General features: G+C 43.0%; 1 protein-coding gene across 2 annotated transcripts in view; it reads right to left on the bottom strand.

Moving 5' to 3' along the window:
* znf407 (zinc finger protein 407) overlaps window positions 1–18,504 on the bottom strand; it is a 148,464-nt gene that overhangs the window by 69,625 nt on the left and 60,335 nt on the right. For both annotated transcript variants that reach the window (XM_079693716.1, XM_079693715.1), the window contains exon 5: window positions 11,421–11,495. In XM_079693716.1, the coding sequence (XP_079549842.1) occupies window positions 11,421–11,495 (75 nt within the window). The remainder of the gene's footprint in view (window positions 1–11,420; window positions 11,496–18,504) is intronic.

Below are 18,504 nucleotides of genomic sequence, written 5' to 3'. Positions count from 1 at the left end.
TATAACAATATTTGTATTTGGGGTGGGGCAGACGTAATTGATGACTGCGGCCGTGCTAATTAAAAACAGCGGAGGTTTCATTAATCTTGGTCATTGGGTAAAGGGGGATAGTTGCTACTACAGTGTTGGGCTGGACGTGAGGGGGGGGGGTAGCCTCCATCGTCCTCATCGCTCAGGTGATTTGGGCCATTGTCGAGCATATTAGCACGATAAGGTTAATGTGGAATGGCCATTAATAATCACAACAAAAGCGTTTGGTATATAAACTCAGTCTGTCTGTCTCGGCCTTCCAACACGACGACATAGTGAACGTTCACACGTGTTTCCTGCCATGTCCCGGCTGGAGAAGTTAATTGCTTTTCTGACTTTGCTGTTGTTGTTTTTTACCCTATCCCCTGACGCACACACACGCACACCCATGAAATTGTATACTGCTTTGGAGAATTAATTACCCGTCCCAACTTTTGCTGCTTTGCCTGTGTTTGTGTAGTCAAAACTATCCGGCCACAGAGGAGCGGAGTGTCACGGACTCTTCAGAAAAACACTAATTATGAGCAACAGGGTTCATGTGTGTATCACCTACGCTAGATTCTACACAGTTGAAATTAACGTAACAAATGTTTGTGTGATTGCGCAATTTGACTTCCTTTAAGACCTATGACTATCAGATATGGTGTTTATATGGTATACTTGCTTATTTGAGGCTGATTGATCATAAAATCAGAAACTATTAGGTCAGCAAACAACAATTATTTAATAAATTAATCGTTTCGTTTATAAATCTAAGAAAAAGGTAAAAAAGAAAAAGGTCCATCTCTGATTCTCATAGTCAAAGATAATGTATTTAAATGTTGTTTTGTCAGTTTAATATTATATATGAATAAAGTAAAAAGGTAAAATCTCAATATTTAAAGGGGCTCAAAACATCATTATCAGTTATCTTCGCACAATGAATGACTTATTATTTTTCTGCCGATAGACCCATCTATAAGTCGACTTATCCTTGCAGTTTTAGAAAAGTTTTAAGTGTTGTCAATCAGCACAACAAATGTGTACAAAGACAACAATCAACAACTCCGCTCTGACCAAAGGGGAGGAACCACACAGAGAGCTGAACCAAATATTCAACATTATCCAGAAAATAAATCACACCTGAGCATACACTTAACAGAAAAGACGGGAACAGACCATGGAGTTGATAAAACAGTATCATATTGTTACTGTTATGCCATTACGGCGCAGACAATTTACTAAGTAGCACCTATGAACGGCGCAGATGGATATCATCATCGCTCCGTAATGGCTTCTACATGTTAATTCACAACTTTAGCTTCTCCACCACGACTCCGCCACGGAATAATGGCTGGCCTGCATCTGGTAGAGGCGGTGTAGGGCAGTGTATGAAGCGTGGAGAGGAAACGGAGAGAGAGGGGAAGAGATGGGTGGGTGGGGTGGAAGCATATGGTGCCACGCTGCCGTAAACAAGCTTTATGAAAAGACCAGGGACATTTATTTAATCATGGAATACCTGAGGAATCGCAATGAGACACACACTTTGTCCCATTATTGTTAGCCCATAAATGTAACTGCTTTACCAGAACGACACGGAACCTGATACAGAGACAACGCATGGAAGCAGGTGAATTTATGTACGTGTGTTTGTGAATTACACTGTGTCGTAGCTATGGTACAGTGTGTGTTTGTGTATGTGTGGTGTTACAGATGAATAGCCGGGACTGCTACACTCTGTGTATTTGCAAACAACGAGCAATACACTGAGGAAAGTATCTGTGGAGAACCAACAGATACAGATGTGCCCTGTTTGGACTGTATTACTCAACACCACCAATTTCATTCTTCTATGAGTCTCTTTGAATGCATAAACCTTTATATTTACACCTGTTATTCTCTAGAAAGTAGTCCCTCCCAACCTATGTGATAAAAACATTATTGTTACAACCACCGGGGTCACACAAAAAAACATCAGACATCTAAAGGCACCCTGAGGGAAATGCATTTCTCAATTGTATTGAACTAAGACAGCATCGGATTAAGGCCTGGCACTTCATTTTAACATTGTTGTATACAACTGTGGTTGCACATAGACATGGTGACGCGTAGACATACGAACAAATATCACTATGTTTGCCACATGCTGGACACAAAAACACTCTAATACAGTACAAAGAGCTGCTCTTGCAAACACAAAAACAATTGCACTGAATGTGCCAGTGTGTATCTGCGAGCATACTTCCACATACACACACACCCAGAGCACACACACAGCTCTGGGTCAGGGGGACAGCGGTAGCTCAGAGCCAGCTGTGACCTGCCGGTCCAGGTGCTCAGGAAAACCTCTGTTAACGGCCACGATTGATGATCCAATCAAATTGTCACCACGGCGATCCGCTGCAGGGGGAGGGGTAGTATGGGTTGGGGATGTGGGTGAGTGGTGCGGGAGGGTGGGTGGTTTAGTAAGAGTGGGGTAAGAGCAGGTGGGGGGGAATATCCAGGAGGCCTTGTGCATGCTTACCGTTAGCCCAAATTGAGAGTGACAGTCTCAATAGTGAAAAGGCCTATTTTTTCCCCCTCTAAGTAATGGAGGAAACAACTCCAGCGCTCTTCCGGAGGATGTCACATAATCAAGGAAGCCCCTGCCCCCTACCCAAGACCGCCATCCACCCACCCCCATTCTACAATGTCTCAGATCAGGCGCACTGTGGCTGGAGACTTGGGACATGGAGAGAAGATACGGTACAGTGTTGGACCAATACTGAGCGGATTATGATGGGTTCAGCGATGTTTGGTGTTGAACATTCTCAAGCACACATCCATACAAAGTGCTCAACAAGTCAGGTAGAACTGACATCAGGACCTCCAATGGACTGCATCATTTTTAGTCCAACTGGGTTATAAGGGAACATTATAATTGTTGATTTAGGGAATGCGTATCGTGTTGCAATATACAGTGTGAAAGTGTATATTTATTGGTTATTCGTGATATCTTATTGAAAGATGGTACATAAACAAATTTCAGAAATAATTAAATAACTGACGTAGACAACAGTTTCACAGCATATTAGCAATGTAGTGTAGCCACATGAAAAAATATGATAATATTTCTGCAGCGGAATAAAACAAATTAAGCGGAGCTATATATAGCTTAAAAGCGAAAAGTTCAGGAAGTTGTCCAACTTAATAGTGGCCCTGTTGATCGCTACCTGTTCCGCGTGTGTTAATCACCTTCCCCAGGATGTATCCACCAATGCCGCTCGCCCGTCCAGCTCGCATTAATTTAATCGCTGCTCAGCTAATTCATTGATTAATTGGCTCATTAGTGATGCCTGGCAACATCCATTTCTGCCGTGACAGTCTGATGTTTCAATAGAAAGAGAAAAACAGGCTAGCAAAAGCCCAGTTTCTTCCACAGTCACAGTGTGCATAATGTCCGACCACTGTCAACAGTTAGCCGCCCAATTGTGTCACTGTGCAACTCCTTGCTTTTTGTGCCATGGGATGTGAAATGAATATGAAGGTGAACTGCTCTCCGTTCTTGTCGGCTTGAGTAATGTCACTTGGGTTTTTGGCTGCTGGTGACATCATTGGAAGGGAAAATAAAAGGTTGAAAAGCTGGAGGGACTGTTGGAGCTGCACTACCGAGATGAGGTAGACGCGGTTATTAGGAGACAAAATACTGCTGCAGATTTATTCCACAAGTCAAGGTCATGTTGCTCTGACATGAAGAGTGGCTTCTAACTGTGGGACGAGCTGTCGACTAAATTCTAACGTTATTATTACTAATAGGAGCCGATAGGACCCCACTGCACCCTGCGATGAAGAGCTGGGTGTTGGAGTGACCATTCACAATACATGGATAGGACTGCTCAAGTGACATCACATGACCAGAAATGAGTTAATATGACCTCTGACCTCTTTACTCCAAGACACATCCCAAATGTATAACTGGCATTTTATCACTGTTTCTAATGTAAGGCGGTGGTCATATTGTGGTTTCTCTTGTAATAAGTGAGACCACAGAGGTAGAGATTTTATTATTCAAGTGTATCAGCTTTTCAGAGAACCAACAAGCTCCACTCACACCCCCCCTACCCACAAACACACACACTCCTACAATTCTGCACCATATGCCCATGACAAGTGCATAAAAATCGTTCCCAAGCGATAGCAACGGGCCAACCCATAAAAACTTAATGCACCTAATTTTCCAGTAATCAAACTTTTATAGACTGCAATGGCTTTTAAACTAACACATTTTAATTATCGCTTAATTTTAACAGCAATATTAACGCGATCCCTCATTCTGGGAGTGTTCATTCTCCATGAAATATTGAGTAGGGTAAACAGCGAGGCGCTGTCCGCTGGCTCCTGTTCAAACAGGGAGCCAGCAAACACAAAAGGTGAGCTAGGGGTCGCTGAGGCCTTGCCAGTACCAAGCCGGGACTACGTGAGCTGCACAGACCTCTGGGAAACGGAGTGCAAGTACACGGAATGAACTGATGTTGCACTTTGTGTATGATTACTACGTGGCAGGGATCACTGGTGTATGTTGGTCAGTGGTATCGAGCTCCTTCTGCCATACAGTTGTTTGATTTGAGGCAGATGTGATTGATTTTTTTTTTTTTTTCTATGACTTAAGGGTTTTCCACTGTGAGTTCAAATATTGTCGGCTACTTTCAAGATAATATTTCTCTTCTGACTTTTCTGTGCTGCAAATCACATCCCCCACTTACAGTATCAGAGCAGGATGTTACTGACTGTTGCCCTTGGGTGGCTGAAAACTAGGCCTTACCACCCAACACCAAGCCAGAGAGACAAAGTGCTGACACGGGCAGATAAGGGAAAGAAGAAAGAGAAAGATTAAAGAGCAGATTCATTATCAATAATTAAGGGAAAGGATTTATTCTAGTGAATTAGGGGTTGTCTTTATCTCCTCTTTATCTCCCCATCACACTGCTAACTCTTTCTCTTTTCCTCCCTCACATACATACGTATGCCCCACACACACTGGCTCATGCTTTTTTGTGTGACTTGACCCCTGCCTGCTCCGTGTGCTCCATATTGCCTCCATGCTGGCTCCAGGCAGGGCTCTTCCGCCCCTGCTCAACCCGCCAAGCCTGGATGGTCCCGGACCTCGGTGCCGGGGCAATATGGCCACGCTGCACGGCATGCTGGGACGCGGCTGCGAGCCCAGAGCCTGGCGCTGCAGAGCCAGCTGCCCGCTCAACCGAGCTCGGCCCCTGGCACAGCGACGTGACCTACCGCAGCAACGTATGTATCAAATCTGCCATATGTACATACAGATATGTGGTGCATTATGTAAAACTGAATACATGCTTTTTGCTGCATTTCACTTGCACCGCTGTATCACTTGCTCGATTTTACCTCCTTATTTATTTTATGTCTTAGGTATATTGTATGTTGCACTGTTGGTGGGGCCCAGGACTCAAGATTTTTGATTGCCATCAATTAATCTGTAGCTGTCAATAAAACATTTAAAGAGGCCAAATTACGGTTTAGGAGTTCCCCTTTCCTGTACTTTGTTATATAGGTTTTTTTGCAGGTCAGCAAAGGCTAACATCACCAAATTCAAGCAGGAGTTTCTCTCCCACACACTCCCCCCAGCTTGAAACTGCTCCATTGGACTCCTTTGTTTACTTCCGTAACATAATGACATCACTATGTAACACTTGCACTTTGATTGGCGAGTGCTCCAACACATTGTAGGAGATAAACTAAGGGGCTGGATATTTCTAAGTTGTTGACCAATCCAAACAGAGCGAACCAGCTAACCAATCAGAGCAGACTGGGCTCTGGTTTCAGTAAAATGTGTGCTGCAGTATGAGAAAATAAACACCTTTTTGGACATTAAAGCATGTAAACATGTCACAGTAGAGTCATGAGAAAACTGACACAATCCACCTATTCAAAGACACAAATAAAGATGCCAACTATTATAGTAAATTATATGTATTGTGGATCTTGTATCCAAAATGAGTGAAAACATCTATTTTCTCAATGAACTAACGGATGCTCTGAGTATCCCATCATTATTTTGTGAGTCATCACACCTGCGCTGCATGCGTCGTGCTAGCTATTTATGGATCAGCACTCATGGCTTTTCACCTGGTTTTCTTTTTTCTTCAGAGGGATTTTAGCACCCGCTCACTTGGCTCGACATACATTAGAAAAAACAGGCCCAACGGTGAGCAGATTTGAGCAATTAGAAATCTCCAAAACATTCTCTCCAGCTGCTTGTATCATGCCTATTTTTCCTCCCCTCTACTTAAACAAATATATCTTTCTTCTGGGTTGTCAGCACTCCTGTTTCAAGAGTGATGAGTGTATTAGTTGGAGGAGTTTATTATTACAAGCGTGAAAATGGCAGGCGTTTTAACAATTACCTAAGAAAACAGGTATGTGATACGGGTCAGTTGTCTTTTGGCGCCCTGTTTTTAGAGAACTAATTACAAGCAATTGAGACAAGGTCGCCGCTGTCAATCAAGTTCTCAAGACCCTCCCTTGTTTTTGAAGTGTTGGTTTAGGTGCCTTGCAGACCTACCGTCAGGGAACACACACACAAGGTTAAAATGGTAAACTACAACAAAAAAAACAACGAGCATTCTCCTCGTTGTTTTAAATTATTATTTGTAACTATAACTTATGTTTGTTTGATTAAGTTTAGGGTTAAATCATCAATAAATAATGTTTTGGAGATACTTTTGGTGTCCATTTGTTAATGATGGTAAAAAAAACTATTTAAACAAATAAAAACTAAATTAAACTGTAGCAGAATATATATTTATGGGTTGAGGGGTGTTGTTTTCTGTAATTCAAACGGCACATTCAAATCTGATATATATGTTTTGGTTTAGACAAAATATATCTCTATTGTTCTCCTGTGAATGAAACGGAAAAGGCTTCATGATGTGCGACACTCAATCAAAATCAATCAAATCAAACTATTGGGTATACTTTTTAAGGATTCTGAAGACTATGCAACCATTCTTGCTCAGATCGTGGCCCCATTAACTAAATAACGGAGATTATATTTCAAGATGAAATAGTGGAATACGGATAATTCAAATCAGTGAGGCATGGGTGAAAAAAAAGTGACTTTTTAATATAATCCTGAGCTGTAATGCAACATGCAATAGAAGGTTTGTGAGGACATGTGGCCCTCATAAGTACACGACCACGAGAAAACACACAGGCAAACAAAAGGACAAAAAGCCCTCGTATGCGCTCAGAGCCCGCAGTGAGGAGCGGTGGTGTGACTGAGACGAAGACCCAGTTGTGTCACTTTATAACAGTTCAGCTCTCTCCCTCCCTCTATCTCTCACCCTGAACCTGTCAGATAGTCGGAGTCTGTCATCTCACCCATCCTCCCCTCCTGAGTCCTCCTCTCCTTCCTCTTCCCCCGTGGGGTTACAACGATATGAGGAGCTAATCTTAGCCTTGTTGACCACTGTTGCCTGCTACACTCATTAGTGGGAACTGATAGTGACGTGACACTGGGATTTGGTTATATAAAAAGGTATGGTTAAAGACATAACATCATAAATGGTGTGTTTTTAACATGACTTTTTGTGTTTTTATAGGTTTCTTTAATACTAAAAACATACTGGTGAGCTGAGAGTAAACTCCATATGACAGATCATGTGCAGGTTGAAAAGGAAGTGCTTGGTTTGGTTTTGATTGCAGTAGGGTGTATAAGGTGGACAGCTGAATATATGTATACCTCTAGGCATGTTTTGGCAACCCTGGTGAACTTACGCCTTTAGTCTTACTTTGAAATACATACATTTCTTTTGATAGGCTCAGGCACAGGACATCCCTAAGCAGTTGACCAATCACAACAGAGCCGACCGGCCAGCAAACCGTGTTTGAACATTAAAGCAGGAAAACAGTAGAAGCACTAAATACTGATATGAACTTGAAAATGAGCATTATACTGTAGGGCCCCTTTAAGAGATTAGGCCAGTAGTTTTTTTTAACAAACAAACAAAACTCACACATAATCCTGGGAGTTGGGCTAAGGCAACTCACTATCTTAATTCTAATGTCAATTAGGGATATGTTCAGATCAATAAAGTTAAGTCGATTAACCAACGTGAAACAGTGAAACTCAAAATCGTCAGCACTCTCAGCCTTTTAAAGACTGCGGGACCTCCTCGCAGATACCCACCCAAAATAACTTTGAGGCCCCGGACGGATTTGTCTAAGTGGAGCCTGGCGTTTCCTACGGCTAGTCAAGTCTTTTCCTCCTCCCCTTCCTCCCTTCCTTTAACTAACAGATCTCCCCAGTGTTCTAAAAATACCAGGTGAACGGGGCCGTAGAGATGGTGATGAAACTGCCTCTCTGACACTGTCCCACAGCAATCCATCTCTCCACCGCCTGCCAGCCAGCATATGTTTGCAATTGGCTCCCCCCAGCAACCCCCATCGCCTCTCAACCACCCCCCCACTGGTCCCCAGTTGCCGGTTCAGATAACCAACCCCCCCCCCCCCACACACACACACACACACACACACACATTTCCCCATCCTTGTCTCTTTCTCTCCCTCAGCTACTGTCCTAGTCTCTAGGTTTCAAAACCGGTGCAGTTATCAATCATTGAGCTGGCACTGTCATGTTGGACCAAACACACACAGACAAACACTTCCTTTCTTTTTCTCCTCCTTCCTTCCCTCCCTTTCTGCTTATCTCTTTGACATCCCACCTCACTCTCTCCCTACCCATCTTCTCCTTTTATTTTCCTTCTCCGTCCTCTGCCTCCTCTCACACACTTGCCCAAATGTGTTCCACTTAATAAGCCCTCCCCAATGACCTTGTGCTAATTAAGCTGCACTGTGTTGGAAATCTGATGGTTAATTAATGATGAGATAAATTCTGTCTGCAGGACTGTCAGGAAAATGATGACGCTGTGTTTTACAGGTTTAAATAGAACAAACCTTGTGGCCGTCCTCCCTCTGAAGTGTGTGTGCAGTGGAAGTGTGCGTGCATGTGTGTACATGTGCACGGTGGTCATGTGTTTGAGTGTGCATGAGTGAGCGCAGCAAAAAAGAATAAAGGAAACGGAGGGATGAAACAAAGGTGCCAGCGTTCAGTTTGTGTGTTTATGCTTTATGCTGTATGGAATTGTGGATGATATAGTTCTATATGTGCGTGTGTGTGTGTTTGATGTTATGATGCTGGGCAGATTGACAATAATACACACAATGAGCAAGACTATTAAAGAGCACAGACATTACAGCGTAATGCCTCTATTGCCCAGCCACTTTCACAAATACCAACAATCACAAAGGTCTTTAGGAATGTTCCTCTCTCATAAGTTGCTTTAACTTAAGTTGGTGGGCCAAAACAGTACATCTCAGATAAGCAGCATTTCCTAGTGAGCAAGGGTCCACTTGTGTGGATGAACATTTGATCAAAACATTTTTAGATTGGAAACGCAATATGGACAAGTGCAATATTAACATCGCAGGAAGCAAAATATTTGTTAAAGGCTACATTTGTGTTAAAATACTGTGGAACTGCAGAGATATTCCGGCCAACATATCGTATTTTATTGGACGACGTAAGTGTTGTACTTTCTACTGTCGCCACCATTACTGTGGTGGCAAAACTAGTTAGAGCAAAAATGTTTAAGGTTGCTCATTATCAGCAATTGCATCTTCTGGCAGATTATTAGCCAATATGTGAAAGTCATTAAGTCTTAAAATACTACTATGTTGAGTGAAATGTTAGTGTACAGTAACCTTCATCAACTTAACTTTCTATAAGATACAAAGTTAAGCGGATGGTAAATCCACTAGCATGCCATCCATGATTTTTTGCGATGTAATCATATAAAACATGCCACGTCATGAAAGAGTACGAAACGTGCTAAAGTTAAAGTTGAATTAGGGTCAGGAAGTATATGCAGAGCAGCTCAACTGACAAGCTAACAGGGGATCAGCAACATACCTGTATGCTAACAATGCAAACAATAATTAAATGAAGATATTTAAAAGTGTAATTGATTTATAGGCGAAGTGTCTTGTAGTTTTTACTTTCAGTTTCCTAAGTTTATTATTTGAGCAGCACATTCAAAATGTAGCATTGAGAAAATTGCAAGAAAAGATTAAAACATTTAAATCCTTTATATAAATAAGATGTTTCTGTGTGGGTATATCAATGACATTCCACTGCAGTTATAGCAGCTTGTTTCTGCCTTCAACATCCATGTGTCTATAAAGCTAACTCATATCTGAGGTTATTGCAGTTGTCTGGCATTGTATGTTGTGGCTAAGATAGTGAATTACATAAATGTTTTTTTTTTTTTTCCTTAACAAGTGGACATTAGCCAATTGGAAAACAGAAGCATGTTGGACTGGGAGGTCAAAGGTTCAAGTGCCGGGTCAGTCATGAGTGGCAAACAGCAGAATACTGTTTGCCCTGAACATGTTACAGATGAGAAGACACATGTAACCAAGTTCAAAGTGTCAGCTACCCTTGGATCAGTAAAGGTTGCAACAACAAAAAGCTGTGGATCAAACATAGACTTGAAGCAGTTGAGGATATGAGGATGTGTTTCCATCTAATCCAGACGAACAGCTGACAGGAATTGACTTGATAATGTCAGAGAGATGGAGAGGCATCTGGTCGTCTTGCTTACTTCCATATCTGACGACACATGTCATATCTAATACCACATGTTGCCAAAAGTATCAATTTGGTTGTGGAGTAATGAAAAAGCGGGTCTGTTTCTATTTTAGCAGCTCGCTTGACAGATTGAGAGGTGTTTAACGTCTCATTTTGGCTTGTCAGGGTAGGGGGGGGGCTTCACAACTTCATCTCCTCATCTTTCTTTTTGCACACACATACACACATAGGCTGACAGCAGGGCTCTGGCTCTGATAGACAGGGCCAAGCGGGAGACATTACACATACACAGGAAACACACGCATACGCAGAGAAAAAAATGGTAAAAGAAACATCATTCATCCTTAATTCAAGAGGGAGGGCAGAAAAGTAAGATGAGGGAGAGAGGCAGATAAAGTTTGACAGAGAAACCAAGAGACCGAGACAGACAGAATGAGTGAAAGCCGTTTAACTCATTAGGGGAAGGGAGGATTCTCAAGTTATATTTAACTTGAAATCACTGTAACTAGAGGGGACTTTTTTGCTTTAAAAGCTTGCAGACCTCCATAGGGGTTGTAAGAGTCATCCTCCGAAATCTAGAACTAATTGCCTGCTGTATCTCTCACAACAAGCTAAAAATACTTGACAGTCGGGATACTGGATAAAGAAACGTCTTTAAGAACTCTAATGCACTAGCTTGCAGTTTTACAACACTGGTTTTCTTCCAGCAGGTTACAATATGTAATGTGGGTGCGGTTGCAAGTGTTTCATTTACCTTTCTTTACGCTGTCCGACTCCATGTTTTCCAAGCAGGTGGGTGCTCAGGTGTTTCTTCATCACAAAGGCCCATCTACAAAACACAAAGAAAACTTGCTTTAACATGCTTAGTACGTTTCAAAAGTAGACAAGTATTGGTGCCTTCCAATTGTGCGGATCTTCTGTTATTTACTTCAAAAAAATATGTCAAAAGTAGCAATACAATAATAAAAGTACTTTGAAGGCTTGAAGATAGCCTCTGCAATCATATACTGAAATTAATGACATGGTGTTATTTTAACGATTCAAGATGGATGTGAACACATTTTTTGTTTGTAACAGAAAATATTGTTTTGGATTTGGTTATTTTTCCTCCAAAAAACTGTTTTTCATTTTTTTCTACTTTTACTTTTTTAGACATATAAAAAATAAAAAATAGATAGATACTTTCGAAGATTCGCATGAGAGTAAGAACCCATCCCACTCTTACATTCCAATACTTTCCCCAGGAAACCCCATTCGACATTGAATTTTTAACACAATTGGTCATAAACTGCTTTTTTGGGTGGAGAAAGTATTGTTCTGTTAATAGATGACAGACCAGCAGAAAGAAAATAATGTATATAAACTGTTCGCACCACAAGAGAAGGACGAAGTTGGAACACTTTTGTTTTGCCAGCACCTTTTTGGTCGGACGGTAGAGAGAGAATCGAGGCAAAGAGTTCCACATGTTATACATCAATGTGTCAAACAAATATGTTCACACGTGCAATGGTTCAATTGCACATGTATCTGCAGTAAATAGGGGTTGCACGCACGCACGCACGCACTCAGTCAAAAACACCAGGGTACCGTAGCTTGACAGTGACCACAATGTCCTGACTTCGTTGAGGGCCCTGAGTTTACCGTGTCTCCTAAACAGCATATGAAAACATAATGAACGGATGACAGGACTAACTACTCTGACATCCAAGCTGCCTCACCAGAGTATTCATCCCCTGGCCTTTTCATTTAGCACCCATCACTTCCCATTATTGTGCGACTGAGAGACAATGACCACATCTGAGAGCTGAGGATGGAGCTACATGAAAGGGGCCCAGGGAGTTGAACCAACAGTCATGTGGTTGGTACTGTCACTGCACACACTCGGGTAGACCCCTCCCCCTCTGTTGCTCCTCCCATTTCTTCCTTCCTGGAGGTTTCACTTTTTTTTCTTCAAAGTAAATCATTATTCTATTTTCTCTTGGGCAAGGCCCGTCCGCGCCTTTCTGAAGCTCTTCCTTCTCACTAAAGAGTCAGTCTTCTATAAAGCATAATTATTTCACTATTTATGTCGCTATGTCAGCTTTAGCCCCGTTCCAGCGCCTGGACACACACACAAACAAACACGGCTGTTGTCCTCCATTTCGTCATGGCCCCGGAGTCCCGTCCGTCATCCATGCCCCTGAGGCCGACGCTAACTAACACCACCGTATACATATTCAAACATGTTCCAGTGTTTCGCCTCGCTATCATCACTCTACATTTTTCTCAATCCTCTCCAACTCAATCTATCCGCCCGTCCAGAACGTTCCTGTCGAGTTAAACTGGGAGCGAGTGTACGACTAAATCTTGTAAACTCCAATCAGGGAAAATAGCAAGATACGCTGAGCATCTCTGGCTCACTGGAAGCTGACTGACGGCATCATCTATAAATAAACAAACAGCATAATTAAGATATTTCTAAGGGGGTTGTGGGTGCGAATTAATCAATATATTTGAGATAAAGAGCCCGACCATAGAACACTCCATGCATGCTTGTTTAAGTCATCGTGTTTAGACGTGGAGAGAAAAAAGAGCTTGCAAACATTTCTGTTAATTATGTATTACAGCTGTCCTTCATAAACCTAATTACAGAGTGCTGAAAGGCAACGAGGGCAATTTGCATATGCGCATGAAAGACAAGACATATGCAAAATATGATTTTAATTAGCATTCTTTGATAGCGAGGGGTACAAATCAAACTGGCATGTTGTGAGATTCTCATCTCGCCCATTTGAGTTGGATTATTCTCGGAGTGGCACAAGTGCAAGATGGGTAATGCCCTGTGGAGGCACCTGGCACAGTCTGCGCACGCACGCACGCACGCACGCACGCACGCACGCACGCACGCACGCACGCACGCACGCACGCACGCACGCACGCACGCACGCACGCACGCACGCACGCACGCACGCACGCACGCACGCACGCACGCACGCACGCACACACACACACACACACACACACACACACACACACACACACACACACACACACACACACACACACACACACACACACACACACACACACACACACACACACACACACACACACACACACACACACACACACACACACACTAATATTCACAGAGATGCACAATAAAATCATGCAAAACTAGAAAAAAACATGCATAAATGGTGATAACACATTTATAATGAGCTATTCACCATGTGATTATCTAAAATACACCCAAAGTACTGTTCCTGATAATCTTGAGATAAAATGCAGCACACACATACACATACTAATACAAATTCAGACAAATACAATCCTTCTCACAAAAACAGGCATCCACAAGTACCCTATCTCTCATGCACACACACCAACACACGGAAAGATCCCATATCTAAATGTTAAAGGGGCACATCCATTTGTTTAAGGCATTGTGTAATCAGCCCCCTGCCCTTGGTGTGTGTGCATCCTCTGCCATCCAGGTCAAGGCCTCAGCTTGTCGTCCTGCTGCCTTGGGCTGCATCATCAGCCCCAACCATCAGCCTTGATGGTTATTGTAACAAAGGGATACTTTAACATGCCATTCATCCATATCAATTCTTTTCCCCCCCATGAATTGAACTAATAAGGCTGTGCCTCTGCCCTCCAGGGAGGCTCATAATATCCATTGCAGATATGAAAAAAAAGAAAGGAAGAGAAAGACGGAGACTCTGGTGTTTCACGTTCGACTTTCCCTTCAGACTAATCGGCGCGCCACAGCTCGTTAGGTCCGTGACGTGCCGGAGCTTTACCGATAAGCAGGGGAGACACGGCTCAATTACCCACAGTTACAATCTTTCTCTCTCCCCTCCCTCTCGCCGCCTGATGATGAAGAGATAACATGTCAATATTTGATACAAACAACTTCATTTGCCTAATGGTGTTCCTGGATAGGCCCATCTACAGGTCCGGAAGGGATGGGAGATCTAAGGAAAGGCCTGGAGCAGCACTCGGCTTAGATGCACCGTAGCCCACCACCCCTAAAAACATGCACGCCCATTCTCGAGAGCTGTGCACAACTCATGCTGAGATAGAACCATGACATACTTTGCCAACTTTGCTGGAGTAACTTTCAGATGGCTTCTTCAGGTTTTGACAGTTCACTTTGTCTTTTTTTCTCACTTGATTCTGACATCGCTACACTTATATTGCTGCCTCAAAAAGTTATAGGTAATGGGTTTTGTTTGAACAAGTATGGATTACTGATCTACAGGTAGAGAGCAAGCGGCAACCTCCATGGTTGAAAAATAAAGCCCATGCTGAAGAGCCAGTAACTGTACATTCCTTGAATGGTCACTTCAGTCAGGCTCCAAAAGAGAGTCAATCTCCATTGACTTCTATGTATAAAAGCTCATCAACAGAAATAAACACAGCCTAGTACAAACATGTGTTTTGGTCTTTATAGTTTATTTTTCCATTCATGACAACTGTACCGGAGAATATTTGTACTTCTTCCACCCCTGTAAATGATATCAATGCTTGAAGTTGTGCAATATAAGGGAAGTGAATGCTTTGAATGGTACGTGGCTAGCTGCTTGATACCTGCTCTGCTGCACCACCCTTGCCCTTCCTATATCCTCCAACTATCTAGCTCTTTGCCCATTATATCATCCACCATGGGTCAAAACACCCTGTTAGTAAGGGTGAAAGAAACCCAATGTCTGTGCTATATCCAAAGCAAAGTGATTTATTGTGTGTGGCATCAGGTACAAGACTGGCATGGTAAATGTAAACCTTTCTCACCAAGTGTAAACTTGCATGGTAGGATATACTTTTCTCTGGCATTGATGAAAAACTAGCCTAGTTGACAATACAACCAGAAGACTAAACCAGGAAAGACGCGGATGGACGGAGGTAGCGTGAATGATTCCGATTTGTTGGTCCTAATTATGGCTTGAGAGGACAAAACATAAGGAATAGTTAGTACAATATTTCGTTTTTTTCTTTGAAAACCGTAGAAAATCAATTTTGCCACCTTCTGTGTGCCACCACATACGCAACATAAGAAAAGCTATGAGCTGAAATCGAACTAACTGCTGTATTGTAATTGGTTAAGAGGTAACTGAAAAACCATTACGAGGGATGCCAGATGTAGGAACCGCTCAACCCTCGCCGGGCGAAACCTGGTAGAAGGAGAGGGATTCCATGTGGGAGAGATGAAAGGGGAGGTGGGGGTGAGCTCTGAAGTTATGGGACTATGCTTCAGCTGTTTTTGAGGAGAAGCACACACACACACACACACACACACACACACACACACACACACACACACACACACACACACACACACACACACACACACACACACACACACACACACACACACACACACACACACACACACACACACACACACACACACACACACACACACACACACACACACACACACACACACACACACACACACACACACACACACACACACACACACACACACACACACACACACACACACACACACACACACACAAGCTCTTCAGTGGTCCGCTGGGCCCCAAAGAAATGAGTGTGTGTGGGCTCATCCAGCCTCCTGTGCCAGTCCTAATGATGGCCTCCACCTGCTGCTTTAATGTCACAGCTGGATCGCCCTCCATCCCTCACTGACTCTGACTGCCATCAGCAGCAGGTAGCTCCCTCCGCATACTCCCCCCTTCCATCCCCTCTGCCGTCTCAGCGTCCTTCATCTCTCTTCACTTCCATCTTCTTCCTCTACTATCTTGTGTCACCTCCTCCCATCCATCTCCCTGCTACTCTTCTGCTCACACTTTGTTGTTCTACTCCCTCCCTATTGCACCAAACTTTTTTTATTTGCCATTCCTCTCCATAACTTTCTGTCGTTCTTCATTGTCTTCTTCAACAATGTAGGTTTCCCGTTTTTGACATATTTAATTGCATCCAACGCTCATGCAGGGTGAGAAAAGAAGCAACAAGATTTATGGGAAACGTGGTCTTAATTTAGAAACACTTGCAAGAACGCTGCCACAGGCGTGTCTGTCAGTCACACGTTTTTTTTGAATTTTTTGTCAGAGGTATCACAACTAATTTAACAATGATCTAATGACAGAAGAAATGCTTTACAAACATTAGCACGTTTAATTTCTAAGGATGAAACACCCAAAGAGTAGATTTTCCATTGAAGAGGGGGACCTATAGCGTAAAAAAAAAAAACTTTCCTCAATGCCACAACTAATTTACTATTCTGAGTAAACATAATGTGTTTCTTCCTTGTTTATTTTTTTATAAAGCTTTGCTGGAGATGCGGAAAAACCTGGAGGTAGTTTGACAGGTTTAATCTGAGAAGATTTGACAGGCAGGTGAACTGACAGAAGAACAGAAACCAACACTTGGCTGACAGCAACCCTGCAGCGCTGAGACAGCTGCCGACTTGTCAGACAGACAGATAAACCGACAGGAACAAGAAGTGGAAAGATAAGACCTGTATTGACAGACAGAGCAACTTCTTCCCTGACAAGACAGACAGACAGACAGACAGACAGACAGACAGACAGACAGAAAGACAGACAGACAGACAGAGACAGACAGACAGACAGACAGACAGACAGACAGACAGACAGACAGACAGAGACAGACAGACAGACAGACAGACAGACAGACAGACAGACAGACAGACAGACAGAAAGACAGACAGACAGACAGACAGACAGACAGACAGAGACAGACAGACAGACAGACAGACAGACAGACAGACAGACAGACAGAAAGACAGACAGACAGAGACAGACAGACAGACGTCAAGAATAAGGACTGAGAGAAAGAAGGGATTCTGCTGAGTTTAATGGATGTTCTACAAGCAGGCCTGTAGCAATAGAAGGGGTGAACTAAATGTGGTGTCAGATTGTTCAGATGTGGAGATAGATGGTGATGGAAAGATGGAGAATGTAGAGTCACGGGAGGGAAAGAAAAGGAAACGAAGGATTATGAAAAATCATGATGGACTATCTGGATAAGCTGGAGTGAGGGTGAAGTAGGGAGAGAAGCAGAGGCAAATGCAGTTTGCGCGCTGTCGCTTCGTTTGAAGGAAGCAGGAGGTGACTTCGCATCAATATTGCTCAGGCTTCTAAGAGTTCCGCTTATGGAAACATCCCATAATGTAACAGATATTGGGCAGGGAAAATAAATAAATAAAACATCCGAATTGATTTGGTTTTCTATCCCAGTGCCAGAGCGAGAAGCAGGCGCTGGATCTATTCTAAGATGATCCTGATAAAAATAAAAGAAAGTGTTTCTCCGACGACTGATCAACGTCAAGGCTCTGAGTGAAACAGACACCTCTCACTTATGATGCCGCCGCTCGTGCGAGCGCGCCCACGTGTGTGTCCTTTAGTCTTAGAGGAGGTACATAAAAAGCTCACTTTGCCTCTCCAAAGGGGTTTTTGGATCATCTGCTGAGGCAGGTGATGGGGCTTGACGGATTGATTGAGGCGGAGTTCTCATCGACAGTGGCAGCGCCCCATAGAGTTCCCAGCTCCAGTGCACACTGTTCCATTAAAGGATCATTTAGAGGGAGAGCAAGTTCCACCTGCACTTATGCAGAGCACACCCTAATGTGAGATGAAACAGACATTTTCAAGCTACGGGAAAGGGAGGGTAGGGTGTAAAGAGAAGAAAAAAATTATAATAATGAAAAATAAAAAGTCCCTTCCCAACAGCGCATTTCCATCTTTCCAGAGAACAGCGATTGATGAAGTAATCTATTATTGATATCATCATCGTTATGCGCCCATGGCCGTTTCAGTGTTACGGAGCCCCCACCTCTGAGCGTCATAGCACTGTTTGCATAT

This window comes from Notothenia rossii (assembly GCF_949606895.1).
Source record: "Notothenia rossii genome assembly, chromosome: 7".
NCBI lineage: Eukaryota > Metazoa > Chordata > Actinopteri > Perciformes > Nototheniidae > Notothenia > Notothenia rossii.
Note: the sequence above shows the minus strand (reverse complement) of the source record. Positions and strands in the feature narration are given on the sequence as shown.